Source organism: Rhea americana, unplaced genomic scaffold (genome assembly GCF_003343005.1).
Source record: "Rhea americana isolate MKP2758 unplaced genomic scaffold, rheAme1 scaffold_0, whole genome shotgun sequence".
In the NCBI taxonomy this organism is placed as follows: domain Eukaryota; kingdom Metazoa; phylum Chordata; class Aves; order Rheiformes; family Rheidae; genus Rhea; species Rhea americana.
In genome coordinates, this window is record NW_028185037.1 from 16,406,761 (window position 1) to 16,432,756 (window position 25,996).

The 25,996-nt window shown below is 38.6% G+C and overlaps 1 protein-coding gene across 1 annotated transcript; it reads right to left on the bottom strand.

The window, feature by feature from the left end:
- Positions 1–1,089: 1,089 nt before the first annotated feature.
- Positions 1,090–24,355, bottom strand: OC90 (otoconin 90). The gene is made up of 14 exons (XM_085300369.1): positions 24,313–24,355; positions 20,288–20,359; positions 19,713–19,772; positions 19,270–19,444; positions 14,647–14,759; positions 12,630–12,758; positions 10,917–10,958; positions 10,039–10,092; positions 7,863–7,913; positions 5,354–5,503; positions 4,883–4,981; positions 2,830–3,004; positions 1,885–1,991; positions 1,090–1,400 (listed from the first exon to the last, which is right to left on the bottom strand). The coding sequence occupies exons 1-14, from the start codon at positions 24,353–24,355 to the stop codon at positions 1,090–1,092; spliced, it is 1,581 nt and encodes a 526-aa protein (XP_085156495.1).
- Between the last annotated feature and the right edge of the window lie 1,641 nt (positions 24,356–25,996).

Sequence of the window (25,996 nt, forward strand, 5' to 3'; positions counted from 1 at the left end):
TAGGGCAGGTCACTTCTGGGTTTAGGCTATGTATTTGCACTGTTTTGTGCTATACAGCTGCAATCTAATGAGAAAGGCATATCAAGATTTGTACTATCGTGCGTATCTCATATTCAAGTAGCAAGCTTACTAGTGATTTTGACCCTAGTGATTTTTTTTTTGCTTGTTTGTTTAGCTTTATTAATAATCAAGTTTGGGTAATTCCATTCCCTGTGGTTATATTTCTGATCAAAGGTGTCTAAATTAGCACCTTATTAAGCTTCAAGATATTTAAAGCTTTTATACTGCTGCTGTCTATAATTATTGGTGAATCTAATGAGTGGTGAATATGACAAAGTTCTCTGAGGAAAAAGTGTAAAGTCTCAGCTTCAGCAGAAAACAAAACAGTATTCTAGCTTTGCAGTATGTACTTCAATTTGTCAGTTTTTAGATGATTCCAGGAAGAAGAGCCTTTTAATTTATCCCCCAAACAGTCTGAAATCTCTCAAAASTGGATGTAATTTTGCATAGTACACAACTCTGGGGCAAGTAATATACCTTTTAACAAATGTTCATCTTTTACTGCCATGATTTAACTRATCAACAAAAATTCCACAGATTTTAAAATTCCAATTAGATAGGAAGGGAAGAAGGGACACAGTTTCATGTAATTTCCTCTGCTGTTCTCCTGGCTATGTCCTGCTTTGCTCAGTAAAGGAACAATGCATGCAAAAGGAGCTTGAGTAGTTGCACACTGATTTAATTAAAAGCTCGAAGTACCTAGCCACGTCAGCAAGATCCAGTCCTAACCAACTATGTAGTTACCAAAATTCAGTCTTTGATTATTTTTACCTAGAAATTGAATAAAATTATATTTAATGTTTTCAAATAATTATGTAAGGTAGTATCTGATCTAAGTAGATGGTCCATAGTGCAGGCTTAACTATGGTAAGCAGCTATACAACCTTGTTGTACACAACCTAATCTATGATTATGTTGCTTTTTTGTTGCAAAATGTAAGATAATGTAGAGTAACAGGACAGAGTAAGGTACACAGTGGCCAATTGCAAAATTCTCCGTGCCGTTTCTCAACCAAACGGTCGCGGTTGGTTATCTGCCTTCATGTTGTAGGATTCCTACGTTTCCAAATGGATGGTGWGTCTCTCTCTTTGCTCTTCTCAATATGCTCCGTAACGGACCTTCCTCTTCACTGCTTTCCTCAGAGCTAGAAATCCCGGTGCCTGATTCTGTACCACTTAAAGGCCGTTCATATGCTCCACTTCGACATGAGACTTTTCCCTCTTGGCATACTTGGCTCTGTGGAAACTTAAGGCTTTCATTGAAGAAAGCAGAAGCCATGCATTCAGCTGCTGTCTTACCACAAGCACATAGTAGTTTCTCACACAAGCTCCAGCCAATACCTTAAAAAGAAGTTTTAAAAATAATATTTGAAAGCAGTTATAATTAGTCAGTATGTTATTTTTCATGAGTAGATGAGCCTTTGACTCCCATTTTSAAATGTATCTTGAATTTTTGGCCCCAAATTCAATTTTTGTCGTCTAAATACAAGCCTGTTGCTGAGGTGCTGGGCAGCTGAAGATCCGACTGGCTTCAGTTGTATTTGGGAATATTGGGACACCCAGAGCTAACTTGTGTCTGCAGCGATAAAATACCTGAATGTACCTCTCCGCCTCACCAGGAGGTTGTTCACAGCACGGTGATGTATTAACCTTTATGTCAACCGCAAAAAGCGCTCAGATTTGGAGCGAGCATTACTAACACATTTTGTAAGCCCAAACTTTCTGTTTCCATCCTCAGCTCTAGCAGCTCATGGGCACAATGGTATTCAGTCTATAATACTTCATTATTTTCTCATTAGAGCATGAGAAATTTCTTCTAACTTACATTTTGGCTTGTGATCCAAACATAAGACTTCAGACCGTGAAATTCTTTCTGCCTGGCATCCAAATTTCTTAATTTGTTCCATACAGCAGTGATGAGAGAAACAACACCTAAAACAAAGAGCAGATGTAACTGGAGAATACTAAGTTTCCTGCATCACAGAGTACTTATAATTATTTTAATTTCAATGCATGTTGAAACTGAGATACTTTGATTTTCATGTTATGAAACAGTAGTGCTTTTCTCAATATCAGTCATCTTCCTAATCYCTTCGGTATCCTATCCTTAAAGGTAGTGTAGTTTTTGTTTTTTGAATGTGTAATTACAACTGTAGCTCTATCTAATCCACTAGCAAACACTTGAAGACACTTTTAAATATTGTTGCCTGAAAATCTGAAAATTTCATCGTGACAGCCAGAGCCTTGATTAGGCTTGGTCTAACCTACTTCGTCGTGCAGAGGCGGTATACCCTAGCAAAAGGGGCACTGGCAGCGGCGGCAGATCGCTGGGTTGCAGTTCAGGTAGTATTTTGGTCGGGCTGTATTTTCCTTTCTGAAGGACAGCGCAGCACAGACCTATGTTAACTCTTCAGTTCATAAACGGTATTCCAAAGYGTGCCTTTGCCAGGTGTCACTACAACCCTCATCCCCATCTCATTTGATACACTCTTTCTGTGCTCTACGTACCTGCTGTGATTATCCTTTATTTTAATCTAGTTAGTAAGTCATGTTGTGTTAATAGATGATGTGTTAATAGACTATGTTTTAGCCACACTTCAATACTTTTCACCTTACGTATTTAATTTGATTTTTTTTTTCCCTTCGGATACAGCCTGCCTACTGATCTGTACCTGTACGAGGCCCAACAAAAAGGCCTCCTGACCTTGGTTTGTCCCTAGGTGCTCCCGTAATACCCGTAGCTAACGGCAGATTGCAGAAGAGCCCGTACCTGTCCAGCTCRTCGACAGGATAACCTCTTCCTTCTTGGCCGCAGTAGCAACCGTAAGATTCAAATTCCTGTGGACATCGCTCAGTTAAACAGAACAACATTTCTCCGAGCTGAGGCAGCTCCCTCGTCGCTCTCCCGTCTCCTCTGTCTTGCAGAAAGGTTAATCGTTCGCATACTATAAAGAGAAAAGTATCATTTGACACGTCCTGTTTTCAACAGTAGGGGCTGTCTTGTGCTAGAAGCATTTCCAGAGCCATAAAAACTTTTTTTTTAAGGTGACATTTTAATATTTCTAAATCATTTCTCTTAAGTCCATAACCTATAGCTCTCAGTTTATTAAACAGGTCAGTAGGAGAAGTGGGAGAAAATATAATTTAATAAGGAGAGGCATTCTTCTGAAGTTGTAAAATACAGGTGAAATTGGATTAGAATAAGTACTTTGCACTTGTGTAACCCTAATTAGTTAAGATATTTCTTCTAGAACATTCAAATCTAGCTGAGATGGAAATGAGAATTCAGAGCATTCTGATTTAACTAATTGAGAAAATATCCTAACCCCTTGTTCTTGCGTAGTGATAACTGAGTAATAACTACATTGTGCTGAAAGAAAAAAAAATTTTTTTCATTTGAAATATGAATATTTAGTGTTAACGGTGTACTTGGGCTAAGATATGCATGATTTATTCATGTTCTGCTTACAAATTTGTCCTGATAAGGCTTAGATACCGTGACAAAAAAATCAGTAGTAATACTACTTTGTAAAAAGAAAATTAACAGAATTCTGAAATGATACTTCAAAGAGAATTATGTCCTGGTCTGACAAACCTAAGAAGGCAGTCTTGGATTATCATATTGACGCTTCTTAATTGCAGGTCTGTTCGAGCTATAATGCCTTTATCTCAGACGACAGGAGCGTGTCCTATCGTGATGGTTACTGTGCTGCCAGGGTCTTGGCATCTCTGCATACGAACGCTAGTGCCTCTATGGCTTCACCCAGACTGGAAGGACTCTTGACATGGGAATTATCCCTAAGAATTGAGGTGAGTGTTTTATGTCAAGAGGGAAGATGACAGGAGGGAATCTGTTCAGACTTTTGCAAGGGAAAGGACTTGGATGGGACTAAATGGTTGGATTGTGAGGAAGAGAGGACTGCTTTCGTCCATGGTTCCTCCTTGCTCCCATGGGTGATCTTGTCCTCCCTTCTGCAAACTTTGACTGATTCTTTCTGCCCTCTTCCATGGATTTCTACTTCCATTACTTCTACTGATAGWGAATTCTTTCTGTGTGTCTGTTTGAGTCTTTGTTGATGTTAATTCACCAGTAAAGAGCCCCAAGTTCATGCAATGCTATATRTTATCTAGAAGCTGCTATTTTTCGGTTAACCTTTCACAGAAGGCTGAATTCTTCATATTTGCTACGCTTTTGTGGTCCTTATTTCCAGCTCCGGGGCTGCTTCTCTCTATTGAGAAGCCTAACAAGATGRGTGAGACAGTCTGAGTGGGGATTTACAACAGTGATAGGTCTGAAGCTCTTGGGGATTTCTGAACTCTCAGCAAGAGTTTGAAAAAGCATCTAAAATAGTGAGGAGGAGACTGATGCTGGCAAGCCTTCTGCTGTGGTCAGACGATCAGAGTGAGACAATGAGAGAAGGTCCTTTCATTTTACAGACAGCAGAAGCAATAAAGTAACTCGAATATTAAAAAAAGGGGGGGGCAAGGGGAAACTTTCACTGAACTATTTTTGATCTTGCACTGTGTGAAAGACATATCTTAACCTAATCATAAGTAGTTCTTATAAGCGTTAATGGCAGATGTGGTTCTTGGTAGATAACTAGAGTCCAAAATGAGCCAGTTACAAGTTCAGCGGAAGGAGTTAACTGTTAGAAGCCTTTGCAGATGTCTGTCTCCTATTGCTCATATAACTACCAATACGTGTGCATGTCTGTAACTGGTTTAGATATCTATAATCTCTGCTTGTAATATACATGTACTTTTTAATGCAGARGTAGCTAAATTTTTAATTAGATTTAACAGAAAAATATTTCTGCATTTACCTTTTCCTGCAGGTTCCTTGGATCCTCTGTCAGACAGTGTTGGTTCCAGAGCTATCCCAGAATAAGCCGTGCKCTGGCCGCCTCTGATGGGCCTTGTCTCTGTGGATTACATTATGCATAGGTTAGACTTGTAAAGATTAGACTTGAAAAGATAGAAAGAACTCTTCCATCAGTAGTATGTCCAAAGTGTACATTCCAAACCAAATTGAGTGACAGTCTTCTAATATTTGTTTAATTTATGGTTGAAAGAGATTTAATTGTTCAGTGTTCGTTAACAGTGTGGTGAGTATTTGATAGTGATCTGTTGTTTTCAGTGTCAAACATCCTGTAGTSCCTGCCCTTACCTTGATTTAAGGAGAACATAGTGTTATTCCACATGTCTATGAAAAATATTCAGATAGCCAGAATATTCAGATATAGGGGTGTGTGGTAAAAATCAATTAAAATAGATGTGATTCAGTTTTTACTTGCCTTTTTCTTCTGTCCTCACAGGTGTTCCTGCAGGAATAGTCTCAGTGGGGACAATTTTGACTTTTGTTGAGTTAATATCTCCTGGGGATGAGGTTAGAGAAGTGGTTCTCTTTTCCACTGGGACTGCAGCTTCTGTAAATCCATCCTTTTCTAAATAAGCAGAAAATGAAAAGCAGAAGACAAGAAGCAACAAATAGTAAGATTTTCATTTTAGACAGCAGGTCAAAGTGAAAGTGTAGAAGAGCAGAATTTGTGTGAACTGAAGTCCATAAACGAAAATGTTCAAGATAGAGTGAAAAAGCAAGGAATTTCCACACTGATCATTTCTTCACATCTCTTTCTTAGCAGAAAAAAAAATGCTAATTAAATAAGAGAGTGCAACTGCTAGTTATTTTTTAAAAATATAACTGCTAGTTATATTTTTAACTGTGTGTGTTGCATAATAAGTAAAGAATTGTGTGAACTACTGAAAAAGAGATGAATTGCTGACTGGTCAGCCTCCCTGAGAGAAGTGCAAGTGGTCTGTCATTTTCTGAGCAAATTGTTAAACAAATAAAAATAAAAATCTGTCAATTCAGATGGGGGTACCAAATCTAATAGCRGTATTATTGAAGGTAGAAAATGATGTGACTGATGCAGATCTGGGCAACTAAAGGATTTTTGAGGGTTGTCACAACAAGGACATACCAAGGGAAAATTTGTTGATGTTAATGGAAACATATTTTTAAGGAGGTTCTTTTGAACTAAAATGAAATGCATATTATTTTTAGATGATCCCAAACTTTGTATTTGACCAGGATTTTTTTGCTGAATTTGGGGATTATTTAACCTTTTATTTCTTTTTTTTWATTATTATAGCTTTTTATGTAAGTTAACTTTTAAATGAAAATACGGTTTTCAAATGAAAGTCAATTAGTTTTATTTTTTATAAATGTCCATATGAAGAATATAGCATTTCAGAAATAAAATACTTCATTATAGAAGTGAGTAARAGTATAGTTTCCACGTTTTCATTCCTTCTTTTAAATTCCTTGGCTGAACTTATTAATTGAATTCAACTCAAATTCATTAAAATTATCCTTCTGAAGTTCTGCTTTTAATTTCTGTTGAAAATAACATGCTTTAGCATAAAAGCATAGATTAAAAGAATGAAAGAACTAAGAACACAGAGAAGCCCGTGAAAGAATATAGGAGGAGATCAACAGCAACATACTGCTGTTGAAAGCTCAGCGAGGTACACGTTTTATGGGCCACTTTGATAGTGATGCCCTAAAATGAAAGCAGTTACTGCTAGATGTAGATAATATAACTGGGGTTTGGGATACTCTACATTTAGCTAGGAACAGACATTAGAAATTATTTTCCAGGAATTGTGCAGACCTCCAGTGCATAGATTATCTGATACACTCAAGTTAGCAGAGACCATTGCTCACGATATCGGTGCCGCGATTCTCTGTTAGGGGTGGGCTTGGCTGCTCTCCAGACAGTATAATATGAGTCAAAAAAGGTTACTTTCTCCTCTTCGTGTTCAGTGTTAGACATTTTCTAATGCATTTCAATCTGCCTGAATGAGACTTTAATGAAAAAGGGGTCATTGAAACATTCCGAAACGGCACGACAGGGTGATCTACTTACTTTTAGCTGTGGCTGCTGGGGTGACCATGCTTGTAGTGGTGATAACTGCAAAACACAAAATAGATTTTGAGAGTAGGAAAGAGTTCCAGGAAATTGTGTATTGTAAAGGAGGTAAAAATCAAGATGAGCTCTTCTGGCCGCAAATGCTATGCGTGTACCATTGGATGGACCATTTTTCACAAACACTTGCATCAGGAGCACAAACGAGTGGCTGGGGATAAAAARCAACAAGTATTTCTTAGTCTGGTTTTGTTGTTTGTGTAACTGCTGTCTGATTCTGAGCTGACTTTGGGTTAGCCTTGCTCTGAAGAGCGGGTAGACCTGATGGCCTCYGGCAGTCCCTTCTAATTCAAATTATCCTGGTTTTCACTATACTTGGATTTTAACTATGATGCTTTCAGGTGATATATTGCTGTGTCAGTCCAAGGAAAAGAAAAGCTAAGAGTCACTGGCCTTTTAACAGGGGGATGGAGTGAGCCRGAGTTGTACCTCTGTGGTCTCTTGTGCTAACCGGACAGAAAGCAGAAGCATCATGGTAGTGAGCTATATATTTCTGTAAGGCATCTCTAGAGATATTTTTATTATAAAGCTTAAGCAACCATCATTATTAGCTTTATTTTATAAAGATAGGAGGGAGATTTTATAAATTAGGAGGAAGAAACAGTGGTTTGCTCAAGGGTGTATGTGCAAGTCAGTAGAAGAACTAGAGGTATTATCTAGAAATCCTGATCAGGAGATATTTGTCTCTGACACCACAGAGCTTAATAAATCAAAATCCATCATCATTTGGAGTCAGAAATGCTGGGGGTTGGGGTGTTTTTTTTTTTTTTTTTTTTTCCTTCCCCAACAAGAGTGTAATCAGACTATTTCTTACCTTCTGCTTTGGAAGTCCCCAGGACCATCCCATTGGGCTSTAAAGAAATCACTGTTGAAGACAGAAAATATAAATTCAGAAAACAAGTTGCCTGCACAGACTCTTACTAAAACTCAAATTTCTGAGAAGAGCTTTTGCAGCAAAGGAGAAAGACCCAAGCATTTCAGCCACAGGCTTGTTTTTCTCTGCAGTGTATTGACTGTTGTAGGAAAAGTGTTACTTATAAATTAATCTCACTGCTATGTTCCAATAATGTATTCTACCCTAACAAAGAGGAAGCATGAATATGACAGAGTACAGTACTAAATTCATTTGACAGACAAATACACTAAAGAGAATTAGGTCTAAAWTCTCACTGTTGCACACAGAATGAATTCCACGTTACACATGAACACCTTGTCCTTGGCTGCATTAAAAGTCAAGTATAGATGGACAGCTACAAACCCAATCCTTCCCTAACCTCTCTTTTATTTCTTTATTTGCTAAACTGGTTTTCATTTTGATTATAAACATAGCTATCAAATAATCCTAAAATGTATCTCTTCATCTTTTTGTGTGTTGTTAGGATGTCTTAATGTGAGAAAAGAAGACATTTGCCTTTGAATAGGTTATTGAATATTTTGAGCCTTGTGATGAATTATGCCTGATTACAGTGCATGAGTAATTGCTTTGGAGAAAGTAAAAGATTGCAACAGATGTGCAAATACAGGTGCACTCACTCACTGCCTCAGGAGTTCTCGGTTTTCTATTACCAAAGTCCCTAGTGGCAGCTAGAAAAACATGACCTCAGACTGGAGTTGCTGCCAGATGAAAAAAGCAAACAGCAGCACATACCTGGTTAAAAAAACTTATTGTCTGAAAAATACAGGACAGGTGTGAAGGAACAGGTCAACACTCAGCATAAAGGCTTTTCAGGTAGGTGTCATTGTGCATGTCCAAAGTAGCTTTAAAATCATAAGACCTATTAAAGTCTAAACCATTATTCCTCAATTAAAAAAAAACAGTATTATTTTTCATTATTACAGCTTCTCGCTTAGGGCGATGACTCAGACTGACCCTCCATCCCTGTCCCTTCTAGACTGAAGCTGCTGYTCAAGGACAGGAACTGGCAAGTGGRGGCCCGACATTACCAAGCTGGGGAGAAGCAGCAGACCAGGAGGATTGCTTTGCTCCACTGCTGGACTGGGTTGCAGCACAGCCAGAGCTACCGTATCACAGCAGAGCAAATTGCAGCGCTGAAAAAGTAAGGTRAGCACCATGGCTTTTGCCATTAGCTTTTTCAAGGGAAAGAGGCAGCAGGGGTAGCTAGTAATAGTTGCTTGCGTGGCTGGCAGATGCAGGGTCTCTGCACGTGGCACGGCGTGGCTTTGCTCGCTCTAGGGGCCACGCTRCAGGGTACGTCTGCTAACTCAGGCCGTGCCTTGGGCAGTCTGGCCTCTTGCTGCAGCGGAATACTTTTGTCCCTAACCCACAATGAAATGGTTACCTATAAGTCAAATCRTTACTGAATTAGTGATTAAAACTAGCTGTAGATTTCTGGTGTTATTTTGCTGGCATAGGATCAAAGCAGGGGCGCCYTGACTCAGCCCACCCTTACTAGGAGTGCACTGTCCAAGAACGACGAGGACAGGAATTGAGATGCAACAGATCCAGGGTAGGGAAGGGATTTAAACCTGGATGGCTACACAGAAAGTAAATAAACCTCCAGACTGTTGCTTGGCATGCAACAAATGGTGCTCAGTCTTTCCTCATGATGCTGCTAGGATCTGCATAATTAAATGTCTCTTTAAAGACAATAAGTCTTTAATTGACTGTGGGGTGCAGTGATYGGCACCCACACAGCACTCCTCTGCCAAAGAGCACACCTGTGTTTCCTGGTGGGAGAAGTCTGTTTTGATGAAAACAGATTTCATCATGGAATTCCCAGTATCCAAACCTTGGGAAAATTACTGTAAAAACTGGCTAAGCACGTCACACACATGCGCACGCACACACACACACAGAAAAATTGCACTTTGTGGTTCAGGCTTGAATTGGATCACCAAAATATAATATCTACTTTTCTATCCATATTTTTAGAAGGGCTGAAAGAAAATAATCAGCGTATTTCCTCTATTTTATTATTTCAGCTGCTGGGAGCTGGCAGTGGTGCTTCTTGCACTGTGTAGTTGCAAACCTTCCATGGATGCGGTTGCAGGCTGTATTTTGTGGGTCCCACGGTGAAGGATTTCTGAAAAAATAAAGGCATTCTTATTCCAAAGAGTTATGACTTACAATATCCTTTAGATAGGAGGTTGATGTAACATGACTAGAATGATCAGCAGTGCACTTATTTCTTAACATTTTTACTATTTTAATTGTTGTAGTTACAATTATGTGATAGAAATATAGTAAATATTGCTATAGTTACCAATAATTAGGTTAACAATATTTTAATACTGCACTAGTATTTATAATTTGCCAATAGTAAAATCTACTCAGTAACGTACAACGTAATAATAATAATAAAAATCTTTTAGTCTCTATCACAAAGAGCTTTGTCTGAACAATAGAAGCTTATCAACAATAATCATTCTTTAAATTTGCATTTCAGTTGTTAATTAAATGTGTGGCCTATTGTAAAGATACAAGGATAAGAGTAATACTACTTAGATGTTTAAACCTAGGCACTTGGCTAAGAACATTGCTAAAGAAGGGCCTTAAATGTGAATATAAATAGAAGAGGACCATTTGAAAATCACTTTTAAAAAGCTTTTAACCTGTTTCCTCTTCTATTTTTTCTGAACAAGATTTGGGGTTCTTTTCTGAATTCCTTCTCTGAAAAATGAAGGGATTGTCTGAAATTCTGGGGAGCACCCATGTAAAAGCTTGAGTCACAAAAATGTTGCTTTGGCTTATTAGACTTTTTTTTTCTTCCTTTCATATTTTAATATCTTAGTAAAATATCTTGGTAAGGAATTCATCACTTCCAAGATAATCATGATACTTTTTCAGAGTATAAATTGAACTTGATTAATACATTCCAGTCAAAGAATTACACAGATAAGGACATACCTTCCATGTGAAATGTTGTCAGCTCTTTCGTGCTAGTTGTTTCTGAAAAGGAGAAAGTTCTCTCATAGACAGAAGTGTGAGAAGGGGAGACTCTAAACATTTAATCTAAATATTACAACAAAGAAGAAGTTACTGAATTTGTTCTCATTTATTCCCATTAAATCAAATGTTAAAGCAAATGTTGGCATTTGATACACATTTTCTCTGTAATAAAGAATCTGCCAAAATCATTTTCCTATAAATTGTCATAGAATTGTATTTTTTTCAAAGCCTGAAATGGACAGRACAGCTACACAGAAAGCTAATAGCACTAAGTAAAAATGTGTCCTTCAAAGGGTATTATTCAAATAAGAAATATAATCAGGAGCCTAAAATTAGTAGAGGCATTCAATGAACTAAAATTGAACCTGTCTTTACCAGCAAAGGTAAAAGCAGCATGATTTTCTTGTTAACACCTAACAATTTTTTTTTTTTTTTTTTTTTTTTTTTTTGTACTGTGCTGCAACTACCACACTATGTTAGAGACATCTGATCCCCATGAAAAAATACTGGCTTATAAGAAATAATTTTTAGGGAATTAATGCAAAATTTTCTGAGGCATTTGCTTTTCCCTTGACTTGTTTGTGAGGGAATGCACACATCTGGAGCTTGGCCTTGACATGGAGGCCCCTCAGTGTGAGCTGAGGGACTCAGAAGAGTTAGCAGTGCTTTTTCACGTCTATATCAGCTTGACGTTTGAAAATCTTTCCTCTGTCATGCTCTGATTACTCCTCATGCATTAAGTTTTTAATCCAGCCTTTTTCCCACAGGATGTCTTCATACTCATAAGGCTGTAATTTCAGCTATCGAGGGTAGATCAGTGTATGAAAATGGGGATAAACATCCCCTTCATCTTTATGAGGAAATCTATTTCCAAGGTGGAAACCAAGCAAAAGAGCAGAGTTGGGTCTGGGTTTGCCCTTCTAGCTAATTTTGCATGACTGAGGGGAAGATTTAAGCTTGCATTATTGTCAGTTTGGCATGTCTGCTGCCTTAGTAGGTCACTAATCATCCTAACTTCCTAACTAATCACCCAAGTCAGAAGGAACATCTGAGATCATCTGTTCCGACTCACTGCTCAGAACAGGACTAACTTAGAGCAGGCTGTTCTGGACCTTCTCCAGTCAGATTTTGACTCTCTCCTAAGATAAATATTTCACCATGTCTCTGGAGCTTTGTCCAGGATTTGACCACTCTTAAAAAAGAGAGGGGGAGGGGGAGAGAGAGAGAGAGAAAAGGAAAAAAAATGAAAAGAAAAAAAAAATTAATCTCTATTTGAAATTTCTCTGTTGCAACTTGGGTCTGTTGCTTCTTTTCCTGTCTGTATGCACTTCCAAGAAGAGCCTGGCTCTATCTTCTSTGTATACTCCCACTAAATTGTTGAAGACAGCAATAAGATCTCCCTGAAACCTTCTCCTCTTACATCAYGTTCTCCAGCCCCCTAACCTTTCTGGTAACCTCTCCTGGACTTGCTCCAGTATGTCAATTAATCTACATTCTCCTTCTGTATTCGAGTACCAGTAAATGGAAGAGATGCATGAAATGGASACTAGGACAGACTGCCAGATTTAGGTCAGGAAACCATCATGCTAGTGCTTCGTTCTCTTTGAATCCAGTTTGATGCCAGAGGAAAAACTCACAGGAGAAAGAAAKAGGTCAGATCCTTATTGTTACCTGTAACCAGAGATGGACAAAAGGAGACATCCAGGCCATTCAGGGAAGAGTTAATATGTGCGTTCAGAAAACATTCAATAGCATCTTTGTCACAGTTGCAGAGGAGCTGTTCACAGGGATCTCCAGACTCTGGAAATAAAACAAAAAYCCAAACAAGGTGCTATTGAAATATCTTCTTCCGCTCTGTTCTTTTCCTCCCTGCAAGGTTTGTGTCTATATTCATTAGTGCGTACCTATTTATATTGTGTGTCTAGAGGCAGGGAGGTTAAACATATTCAAGTTTTATAATCCCACCCAGTTAATTTTTAAAACACCATTCAGTGTAAGCTGGCACAGCCTAGCAGTAGACTGGTGGAACAGTAGCCTGTACCTGTTCCGTTCTACAGAGCAATGAACACTATAGAGCAGTACTTTCCTGCATATAATTTTTCTAAATAGAACTTAACCTGTTGATACTGAGTCTGACATTTTGCAGACTTTGTAAAAAATATTTGCCCTATTCTCAAGAAGTTATTGTTCACAAGTCAGGACTTTTGTGTAAAAGGTGTTTTGCTCCTTAGTTAAGTCTATGAAACAGTTTCCCAGTAAATACTGTTTTCTCCTATCAAAACCTTTTACCTTTCAGAGCTTCAAAACACATTTTCTTTTCAGAGCTAAGTTTATGTCCATGTTCACATTTTCAACATTATTAAGCTTTCCCGTTATTAAGTATGGAGAGTTAGAAAAATACTGTTCATGTTTAAATGCACTTGGATCTTTATAGACTGGCCTAGAAAGGAAAAATAATTTTCATTTGAAACAAGAAATCAAAATTTTCCAGATGATTATTACTTAAGCAGGTTGYGTGCCCACTGTTTATGGAATTCTGTCACTTACTTCTCCTCTATCTTAGTATCATTAAATCACATTCTACTATATACTTTCTTCTGATAGAWAGCACTTAGTGAAAAATGATATTAAAATAGCCAAAGCATTTAAGAACCACAGCCCACACGTGCCAAGACCTGTACCAGTACTGCATGGAGTACCTGCTGTTGTAACACCACTGTCTCTCTGCCCTCACTGGTGACTGCTTGCTTGTTCTTTCATTTATGAATGTCTTCTGACTGCAGCTCCAGCACTAGTGATACTGGGCATGGAGGGTCTTGCAAGGCCATATCTTAGCCATTCAGTACTTTCAGYATCTTACCAGCCAGTGAACCAGTGAATTAAATTTGCCGACTTGTTTTGGGGGCTGAGGATGGAAAATTATCCATTGTAATTTTAATGACATAAGAGACATTTGAGGGTAAAGTTATCTGAGGAAAAATGTTCATCCTCAAATTGGAGCAGGAGTGCCAAGAGTGTTTTAGCAGTGTTAAGCCACATTGCTGTGCCTTACTTAGAGSTTTAATAAACACTCAAAAACAATGAATCAGGTTGTCTGTCTCTCTAAACAGGATGTTCTAGCTCAGCCAAAGTTAGTGCAGGGGGGAGCTGCACAGTGTTATTGCACAGGTTGAACTGGGTGATCATAAGGATTCTTTAGGCCTTTAAAAATGCACTCTTGTATCTCAGGTATGTATCTCAGCCTGTGAACAAAGAATTGGATACCTCCAAGTATATAAAAGTCAGTCTCTGTAGTTTCAAAAGGGGGAACTGTTTTTCAGATAATTGGCTATCATTATCTGCATTCCAGATCTGTGGAGAAGTCCCAAGCAAAGCTGAATGATCCTGCAAAGTGAACACTGCTAAATCAGGGGCACCTCAGTAAAAGGCTACCTGAAAGAGAGGAAAGCTGGCAAATTTCTAGCTATTGGATTCCTATTTTCATGTTCAACTGGGCTTTAGTGCCTCCATGCATTCCAGTTTCAGGTGCATTCAGATGTCAGCAGAACACTTACTTACTCAAAAAGGSAGATATATAGGTGGTTTCTGTTTAATTTATATATATATGACTTTTAGTAGATACATTAAAATGAWTTTTTCAGTCATTACAAGGCTCTAGTATTATGCTGTTGCTACAGATTAACCTTACCACAGATCAGCTTTTCTGTAGGGCAGCTGACATCCGTAGAAATCTTTGATGGGTCCCATGTACACTCCATTTCCATTGCTTCCTCGTAGCATTTGCGGTGTTGGAAACAGCAGCTTAAAGAACAAAACAATGCAAAKTTCAGGCACATTGGTTTCCTTTCAGTGGAAGGTTGTACTGCTGTGTTCTGGCTGTCTTTCCTATACAAGAATGCAAAAGATGCCGAAGGAGAAGAAGGGGTCCTCACTGTGGTCCCTAGACAAAAGAAGGACCATGTACTGGTTTATACTGATTCGGTCTAGCAGGCTAAATATAGCTGGATGAAAAACTCAGCTTGTTCCCTTGTTTCTGTGCTGCAACTGGCTGCTCACTGAGGYAACGGATGCAAGGCATGAAAGAGGAGCCCCAAAAGCAGGTCCTAATGCCTAAGTGAGACACATCACATCTCTGTGATGTTGAGGGAGAGCGAGCACTGCAGAATGAGATCTGGAAAGCCAGAAGGACGTACCAAAAGGAGGCCTCTGGTTTAACCTCTCAGCTTACAGAAAAGCAGGTGAATCATAGCTATATGTCCTTTCCCGGAGTTAAATGCATAAGGCGGGGTAGGAAGTGGTGTACTTACATTTAACCAGCAGTTCAGTGGTTGATGCAGCCTGCAGGCTATGGGAGACCATGCTTACATTTTTCTCCTGCTGTGGAGACCTGAATTTTTACAAAAACTCTTTATGAAGACAGTTTAAATGAGAAATCTACTACGAGTGCCTGAATATCTACCCACTACAGTGTTAACTCCCTGTCCCTGCTTGGATCTAGAGCTCCAAGCTCCAGTCCTGGCACAGTTTCTCTCACTGAAGATTTGGAGAATTTCTCAGGACTTGACACTCAGGAAGGGTTAATATCTCTGCAATGGCTTGTGAATCACCATGTCTTGATATGACGTACACAAATGTCTGCATTGATATCCTCTGCTACTTGTGCTTTCTCTACTATGCAACAATCAATTAAAACGCCCTATTTAAACATGGGAAGAGGTCCTGAAATCCATTTCTCACACCAGACTGAAGCAGCTTTGTCCTACCAGCAAACTGCAAAAGCAGTTAGAAACCTTGTGTTTTCCTTACACTCCTGCTGTCGTGCAAACCCTAAATGCCTGCAAGGCCATATTAGCTATGAATAGCAATGCAAACTCAAATGAAAGAACAAGCTCTTCATCAATCCTCTCCTCTCTTCAGCTGTTTTTTCACAGGCAAGCCAACTACTTCTATATTATAGCAACATCTGTGTTCATTGACATCAGCTGTAAATGAAGTGCTAGTGGAACAGTCATCATTTACCCAATACAAAATTCTTGCATAAATTAAGCAGGAGCTTGCTGTTAGATTTGGATTGAAATATCCTCATGTCAGTGAAATGGACTCAGAAGTTGGGTCCCTTCTGAAATTGTCATTGGCCTTGTCCATGTCAAATGCAAAAATAATGTTAGCACTCAAAAAAGCACCTGCTGCCAAGAAGAGTTAATTTGTAATACACAGTGTAAGATGTTGACTTTAATTCAGCTCAGGTGATGATTTTGTTAAATACTCAGTGAATGTTATTCTCTGTTACCCATGGTCCTGCATACGCACTGTACCTGCTGCTGTACAAGAATACTTGTGGACCAGTCGGAGCGGTGAACGCACACCTCCCCGTTCCAGGTTCCCATTAGAAGGCTACACCTCCAAGGCCARCAAATATTAAACTTCTTTACACAATCAGCGAAGCCAGCCGTGTCCAAGTACGATCAAACTTTGGACTTGGTGAAAGACATCAGTGATAAAGTTTTCTCAGGTTAGCAGCAGAGTATCAGTGCTCGTGAACAGCTTTGTGCTGGCAGGCTGGGGATCGGCTCAGTGGTAGGCGGTACTTAACTGCATGAACGTGCTCAGTCCAGCAGCCTTTCCTTGCAGGACACGGGCAGCTAATGGCTAGCTTTACTGTTGCAGGTTCATTTAAAGCAGAAGGTGTTTTTTGTGGGGTTGTTTTTGTTTGTTTGTTTTGTTTTTCTTTGTTTGCTTTATACTCAGGAAACGTCCAATGAAGCTGTGAAGGAGAGTAACCACTTATTCTCGTGAACTTTCAGAACCCAGTTTCTTGGACTCCAGTGTCTCCGCYGCCTGGTAACCGTTTTGCTCCCTGCTGTAACCTGGCCTGGTGAAACTGTGGTGATATATCAAACAAATTTGGGAACAATATCATCCAGCCCTGATGACGATATCATCCAGGCCCTGATGGTTCTTCAGTGCAGTGCCCCAAACCCTTCTGAGACTTATTTCAGAGATCAAACTTCGGAGATTAGCTTGCAAGCTCCAGCAGGAACAGGCTTGTAACCAAACAGCTCTGATGAAATGTCACAGCAGTCACTCCTCTCTATGCCTGGTATTTAGTGAGGCTTGAGCATCTGGAAGCTTCTCTAGCTGCATAATTACTCTAAAACTACTTGTAGTCCATATATCTGCAGATAATTACAATTATGTCAACAGGGCTACACTTAATCAGACAATTTACTTACATGCCCTTTGCAAACAGGGAATTATAATGTGAGAGTTGTCCTCTGGACATATTTTCCTTTCCCAATGGACTYTGGAGGTAGACTAGGCTCCTAATTTAGATATATCAGATAGCTACTCTGTTACATGAGATAAAGTTGATTTTATGGGTACCAATATTCCCTAATGCCTCAAATACCTACGATGAGATGTTCAGCCCTTTGTTTTGGAACTTCTGCAGATATGGCARTGTCAAAGCTTGAACTTTATAAAACCAGTTTCTAAGGGAAAAAAAAACTATTGAAAAAATTGCAACTGTGTGAACTGTCTCTCAGACAGACATATTAGCCACCTGTATGGAGAGTCTGTTTAACCAAGGGCATATTTTTGTCAGTGGCAAAACAATAATCAGTCTGCACTCATTGCAAACTGCAGTGGGATTGCCTTGCTGCTAAGGAAACCTAACCGAGGGGCTGCCAACCTCTGAAAAGATGAAGTGGATTTTTCTCAGGACAAAACTGCTGATGGATTGTTCTGCTGTTGCTGTATTTATGCCTCTGTGCATTAAAATGAGGCTGAACGAAGAGAGAGCCCAGGTGCTCAGGTCTTCGGGTATCAGCTCATTGAACTGACTCAGGCTCTCATTTCAGAATGTCATCATGTTTATTCAGAGAACTTTTTATAAGAAGTCCCATGGCTTTCTTCCAGTGGTAGAGTTAAATCTGCATTTTCCCAGCCATCCCATGCTGGAAACTGAGTGGATTCATTTTCACCCAGCTGTAGCCATTGGGCCTTTCAAAGCCATTGCTACCTTCACTCAGGCAATCGTTACAGGGCACTGTTGGAAAAAAACATCTCAACTTAGCCGTGGATGGATTTGATCCTCTTGAAATTTCTTTTTCCACCTCCAAATAGCATAAGTGAATGGCCATTTGATAGACCTGATCTGATACTACATCTTTTTCTTGCTAGCCCACTCAGAGTAGCAGCTCTTTCCCATTCACTGAAGACAATGATAATATTAAAATTTGGATTGTTCACGGTGCTAAGTAGTTGGAAGAGCCATTAAACTATGTTGTTCTTATTTTGTCTCTCTGTGCCTAAATGCTCCTGTGTGTTATGACCTTGCTGATACCTGAATGGGTGCATAGCYGTAATGTGATTCTCTGGGCACTTAAATTCTCTAGATGCTTGCATTTCCAATAGAATTCACTRTGTGTTTACATTACTGGTGGTGACACAACATTACACAGCTCCTAATGCCAACAGTTTGGTAAATCTCTAAGCCTATTGAGATTAATATTCTTCCAATTCTGTTATAAAGAGGGTCTCCAAGTTGTGCCACTGGAGCGTGGTGTAAATAGGAGACAGAGCACAAACAAATGATGAGGTTTTGTTCATGAAGATCTCTTCAGAATTTTAAGTCTTCTGGGTAATAGATGTCAAGGAAATGGATATGAYGTGTATTTATTCTATTGCTTAGTGGTCACTCAACCATTTCAAACCGGCTGTGCCACCAGGATTGCACTGGTGGAATTATATGTAGTTGTGTGAGACTCTGGTTCTATTTCTAGCAAGGGAGTATCTCTCCATGTGTAACTATGAGGAAATAAAAGAGAAACTCTAAGCTATGGGGAAAAGGAAGGAAACAGTCGTGTGCTGTACATCATGACTGATGCTTGAGTCATAGCCTCAAAAACATCTAGCATATCATGAAATGTAAGCATCTCTGCAGTGACGTGGGAACCTTGTTATATGGGAACCTTGACTTCATCTGGTTCCTGGACACACTGCTACTGGATATCTGCCCAGGAAAAAGATGGCASTCAACAGCAGATAGGGACAATGTTGGACAGGCTAACTAACCAGAGCTGGAGTTCTTCTGTAGGTCACCTCAGACACTTCAGCTTGCAAGTGAGTGATGACTAGATTAAACAGAGGTGGGTTATGTGAGAATTACCCTCTTAATAAATCTTCCACTTTCTTACAGCTGTCCTCAAATTGTTAAATTGTTAGGGCATGTTATGCTTCCAGTCATCGGAGTATGAGGGTGCTGACAGCCAGCTGGGTCAAGAGAGGGGTTCTCATGGAATAGACTTACCCATCTGCTTCATCCACGGGAAGCCCTTCCATCTCAAACCGGCATGAACAACCATAGTCTTCAAAATCTCTGGGACAAAAGCCAGTAATACACTTCATTTTGTTCACAAAATTGAGCAGAGCAGGAAAGTTAGTGAAGATGGACTGTAACCAAGTGAAATGAGAACCCAGGCAGTCTGGAAGGAGAACAGGCATACAGGCATGGTGAACAGAGGTGAGACAGATGTGGCTGATGTATAGGCAGTTTGAATGCCTCCAAATTGACATGAGAGCAGGGTCTAAGCAAGACCACACAGGAGCRCAGAGCAATGGCTGGACATTCAGCATTATATTCAGTATTACAATAGTCTGTGGGGAAATCTACAGCCTCAAAAATGTATATATAAAAGTAAATTCTATAGCATTTCTATTCAGTGCTCAAATACAACTGAAACACATACTTACCAAAAAATAATGCAACACTTCCCACGTTTTGAAAGACTCCGTTGAAGAATGTGGCATTGTCTACACGAAGAAAAAATAAAAAGAAAAGAACAAAATGCTTCTCTCAGAAAAGGTCGGTGACAAGAAATATCCCCCCAGCTGCCCCCATCTTGCTTCTGTTGTTATAAAAAGTTGAGAAGCTGTTACTTGCTAGCATATAGTAACTACACACTTCCCTGCAATGCGGCACTCTACTTCTGGAGTATGAATTATTCCTCCTGTACAATACAAGAAGTCTACCCTTGGTAAAATGAGGGATATCTTTGGCTTAGTAGACTTTCACTCATGATTCAAAGGCCCCAGTCCTCCTGTGCTGATGTCCATCAGTCATACTGTGGCTGACTGAGGCCCCTGAAGTCAAGTGCAGGTAAGAAATAAATCAGGGACAGAAGTTGCTTCTTTAATATTTTTTCCAACATAATGGACCCAGATTACTAAGCAAAGCTAGGAAGAAACATGTCCTCCTGCTTCATAGTGCACTGCCATCCTTTCATGGCCTGCARTATTGTAGAAAGTAAAGCTTAAATCATTCTTACTTAAGATTCTTTCAGGTGTGTTAAGAAGCTCTGGTAGAAAAGCTGGTGACTCCAATTCTTGGCCACCTACCTCTGCAAACAGATATGGTGGAAAAAAAAGGTTTTAAAATTGAAAAAAATGGTCATATTCTTCATTACTGAACATAAACTGCAGGTATTTTAAATACCTTCCTACGCTAACAAGCTGATCTGACAAAGGAAAAAAAAAAAAAAGTCACTTAGCTCCTCCTGCACACCCAGGGAAGCCCAGAAAAATACTAATAAATCACATGGGTTTCAACTTGAAAATCAATCATCTCTTAAACTGTGGTATTACCAGGGAGGATGTGCTAATGCTTATATTTCTGTGCTCCTTCGAACATTAGTGCTTACTGGGATTATTTATTACTGTATAAAATTGCTTTATTTGACCAACTTCTTGCATTGTCGCAAATGCTTCTATTCTGTATMTCAGTGATTTTCACTTATTTGAAGTCAGAATGCTGGCACAAAGTCTCTGCAACTGCTTGCTGTCACAGTGACCTCCAACCTCTGTTTGATAGTGAGATATCTTTTGTATTAGATATATATCATATTTCTTTCTTTGCATTTTGCTTTGCTCTTTTACCAGGGTGTGTAATGATTTATTGTCTATTGACAGTCTTTACCATCAAGAGCTGAAGCCTCTCAGACTGGTTTCTCTGAGCTCTTATTGCCTATATTCTCTTCCTACAGTTATTTCTTTCTCAAGTTATTTTTGTTTCCTTTTGAAACTGCTGCAGTAGATTTACCATACTTTTATTGTTCCTATTTGCCATGTCCTAAAGTAAGATGAAATCTAGTAGCTGATCTCTCACTTCCAATATTTTTTCCCTGTTCTTACCTTCTGTACAATTTTAGGAGAAAATGTTTTGCTTTGGCTTTATTTACACTTGACTTGTTATTACAAAGAATAAAAAAGTCAGGGATATTTAGTGGATCGAGGATCTAAAGATCAAAGTAATGTTAAATTCATGAGGTAGCTTATCTCTCAGAATATCTGGCACTAGAAATGTGGTCCATTTTTCCTATGAGAGAGAGGCATGGAAATATATGACTAAAATTCCGGGAAAGAATCGTCAGTTATCTTTCTTTCTTTCTTTTTTTTTTTTTGTATATTCTTGCAATCAGTAGAGATGCAATACAAGGAAGCGAAGTAGTGGATTTTTCTTTCTTTCTTTCTTTTTAATATAAGGTTTAATTGGATGATTAACAAAGGACCAGGAAAAAAATAAGACCTTTTTAGATTGTATATATGGAACTTCTAGGGATGTAGGACTTTATTATAACTTCTGTGGAGTGAACGAGAGGTTGTTGGTAAAGGTCAATACACACCTCCAGCAATTAATTTCTCAAGTGTGGTGGCAAGACGTGGAGGTGGATGGAGGAGGATAGGAAGAAGCATTTCCTCTTACGTTATTGGTTCTCTGCAAGTGTTAGCCCCAAGGAAAACCGTCTGAATRAACAACAATCCATCAGAAATGTCTTTCCTTGCAGCAGGTCCATGTGGAGCAGACTGCTTTTAACAAAATAGAAAAGGCCTCCCTATAAAGGTTGATCTTTTTGCAAAATTAGAACAAGTCTGTTGAAAGCTTGACAGCCACAAGGAATTCAGATTCAAGCAAAACAATTATGTACCAAGCAAAACAAATATGCATTAATGCTAGATATTCACACACGTTAGACTATACTTTAGAAAAGCTGTCCCTTATTTTCTGTCTTAAAATCTGTATTCCCTCTGGGATGACAAACGTCTTTTCTCCAAGCCATGGTCTATCAATTGTATGTAGATCCAGGTTTTGAAATATCACAGACCAGCATAGCTCAAACTCTGTATCTATTGAGCCACTGACCATTTAGTACTTTCAGCAGAATTTTAGAGAAAAAAGTGAAAATCCCATTGATTTGAAATGAGAATATGCATGCAAGTCATTTCAAAAACTCTGGTCTGCATTCGTGAGACTAAAGCTGAAAGAGAATACAAATGATAAAGCCACATTATAAGGCTGCTGGAGAGCTGCCATTGTTCTAGTATCCTTCATTTGCACTTAATTCTTCTCAGCAGACTTAATTTGCACCCAATTAACACACAAATATCTGAAACTCCCTTGGAGCAAAATCTATATTGCAGGTTCAACTGCATGGGAAGCCTTTGGGACTTCTAATCATTTTATTACTAAGAACAATATTTCTATTTGTCAGTGAGCCAAGATCAATGAACCTACGTTTGTTAACAAGATTGCTCAATTTTGTTTTAAYTGTAGGGGGAGGGATGGTGAGAAAACCACTTTCTGAATGAACCATTCTCTCTCTCCCTCTCTCCTTCCCTTCTGCTATCATGTCTCAAGGGGATAATGTTCCTATTTCATTCCCTGTTTACACAGTGAAAAATCAATCCTTCAAATCTCAGAACACCCCTGCGAGATCAGCCTCTCTCAACTTTCCCTAAAACTTGCTAAACAGCTTGGTTCATGTCTTACAGAGACTTGTATGATACACCAGCTCATAGGCTTCCCAGTTATATGCCTTATCCACAAAATTTCCTTCGTCATTCCGTAACCTGTTGGACAGTGCTTCTCAGAAATGTTATCTGAACAAATCCCTTCAAAAAAATCAGTGTACTTCCAGTTGTTTTTAAAATCATGGCTAATTAAAACGTCATAATACAAGGCATGGATGCAGCGCTCTTCCTAGCCATTATAGACTTTAGGGAGCAGAAAACTTGAYTGTTCTGGGGAAAATCAGAGTGCAGCAAACCAGACTTACTTAATTTATCCAAGCTAAATTAGGTTAGCTTTTGGYAAAGCTGCTAGTTCATACACAGATATTTGCTTCATTCTCGAAGCAGAGATTGGCAGACTGGATCCCTCATTAATAAAAATCAAGACTCCTCTCCAAACCCAGAAKAGCACGAGGCCAACATTTCAAATCTTCGTATTTAGACTGGGTTTCTTAGAAGGTAGAGGAGAAGAATCTAAAAACGGTGACACAGCCTTTTGAGGCTTTGGCAGAAAATCCCTTTCAAATGCTATGTCATAAAAATTTTTGAGGGCCCCTGTAATAAGCATTACCAATGTCCCCTKTACATTTGGGGACTAAATATCCCCTTTTTTCCCCTGAATAAATGATGTAAGTTTTCCAGTATTTTCTATCACTACAACTGGAAAATACCGTTATTCTTACTGATCTCTGTCTCCATAGAGATAGATCTTGATGTTGAGCTTCATTAATATATTTCCCATGTGTTTGCTGTTAGACCAGTTTTCTCCTGACTTCTAATCCACGCCAACCCCTAGAAGAGAAGCAACTGCTGAAGCTGTAATAAGTCAGAGCAGAATTTTRTGTATACCGAGTTGCTGAGCTTTCTTTTCGCCTCAGAAATAACCCCCTSAGAACAACCAAAAATGGTGCTAGACCTTCTAAGAGGCCTTCTCTTCAGCTGCGCACCGTTTCTCATAATCACATCCCTGTGTCACGGTGCAGCGAYTGCAGAAATCACCTTGTTACTGGCTCAGCTGGAAACTTATTCTCTAAATGACAAAAAAAGCTAGATTTATATGAAGAAAAGCATACATTATTCAAAGTAAAATTTCAAGGAGGAGCTTTATATTATACATCGCTTGTATTTCAGGACATACTGAATGTTTTGGAGAATTTAGATAATATGTGTTTATTTAATCAGTGGAATCTCTGTATATATAATTTGTGAGGATTTTTTTCTTTTTYTGCTTTAAAAGATTTGCATCATGACCAAATGTCAGCAGAAATCTCCAATTTCATTTATATTTTAATTGTACTTAATATTTCCTGCTTCACTGCAAGTCCTGAGAGAAATGTTTTATAACTACCCTGCAGTGACATTTATTAAAAYGCATCTGGGTGTTGAACAAGTAGGCTTAGAGGGGTAGAAGGCTTGCTTCTAAAGGTTTGTTTCCAAATACAAGTACTTAAAATAGTATTTAGGCATGAATGCCAAATAGTCATAAAAATACATGGCCACTTACCACTGTACAACACCATTGGCATGGACACAAGCAGAACGACAATCATTTTTSGTTTAATCCAAAGACTAGAGAAGGTCACACAGCAAACTGATGTGCCTGATGAGTTAAGTAAAATATTACACAAAATGTTTTATCTTGAATCTAAGAGTTGGAAGACATTAGCTTAAAAATCATTATTTTGTACCCTGRCCATATTTCTGCTAAATTCAATGCCATTTTACCCTTATCATAGTAAGTGCACATACTACACCAAAGATGAGCCTTATGTACACTCCAATTTTTTTCAAAACCCTCTATAAATCCGATTAACAATATTTATTTAGATATTGCTTTAGATAAGTCAATAGGCTATTCCAAAGAGCTGTAGACAGGGAAAGTCCATTTAAACTACTGTTTTCAGTGTAGTTGGAGTTGCTTTTGTTCTGCAGTTTTCATAGCTTATATGATCTAACGGAACATTCAGTTAATTCTTTCCACTCTTTTTAAATGCAGATATTGTGAAACACTGTATAAATGAGTTAGCATTCTGCAATTACTTCTATTAAAACCAATTAATCTGCAAACAATTATATTAGTTTGCCTTACATCATTTAAAAATCTCTCCRGCTTTGTAGTCAAACATTCACTCTAATTTATGTAGAGATTTATCTAAATGTATCATATATTTTCCTAATCATACGTACTATATTGTTTGGGGATCTTCAAGTTCTGGGTGACTGTCCTTTCAGAAATGTGTATTAAGTATTCTTCTGAAGCCAAAAGCTTTGCACTATAATTCGTCAAATGATAAATAATAGATTGGTTTCAAACTACAGCCTCTGTTTACCCTAAATTTAAAATGATTTTCCAAATCACACTTTAAATCTTTTATAACCAAACAAATGAGCATTTACTTAGTTTTCAAATATGTATCTACAGTTGATTATCTGCTCCCCCAAGTATTAGGTGAAATACTGCATTCATTTTTATTAAGAAAATCTTGCAATATTTCATCAAGTGAGGCTATAAATCTAACAGCTTCAATTATTTTACTTCAGTCTGCTATCCCAAGCCTCTTACCTCCACGTTTGTCTATGGATTCACAGTCCTAAATAGTTTTATTCTAAACTGTTTTCTTCCTGATTCCTGTATTATTCAGTGCATTTAGAGAAGCTTACCTTGAGGAATATTATTCGAAAGCAGTTGGATGGAGGATAAATGGATTTCARCATAGTCAGTACTAAGTGATTTATACCCACTTGGATATATACCTTGCCCATGTGATCACTTCCCTTATCAAGCTCCCTTCAACATTTATTAATTAGTCCTTCCATGGGATTCCTAAGGGTCATTATGTCTACAGTGTATCTTAGTAATATAGCTCTTGCCATGTAAAGGATCTATACTGAGAGGTCTTTTCTGCAAGTGCTTTCACTGTATAGTAACTTTCCCTAATACTCTGAAACTGTAATTAAATAACAATCATTTCACTGTTATTAATCTCACAAAATCTCTGGTGCATGTGAATATGGCTTTAATAGCTTAGCAAGAGCGTTCAGTGATGAAAGATGAGTGAAAACCTATACAGCTTTAAACACTGGCACTCCTCAGGGTTGAGAATCCTGCTCTTGTCTACCCTCAGTGGCTCTCATCCAAAGCGGAATGAAATCAAGGGGCAGGTTGAGCTTTGGGACAGACCCTTCCTCAT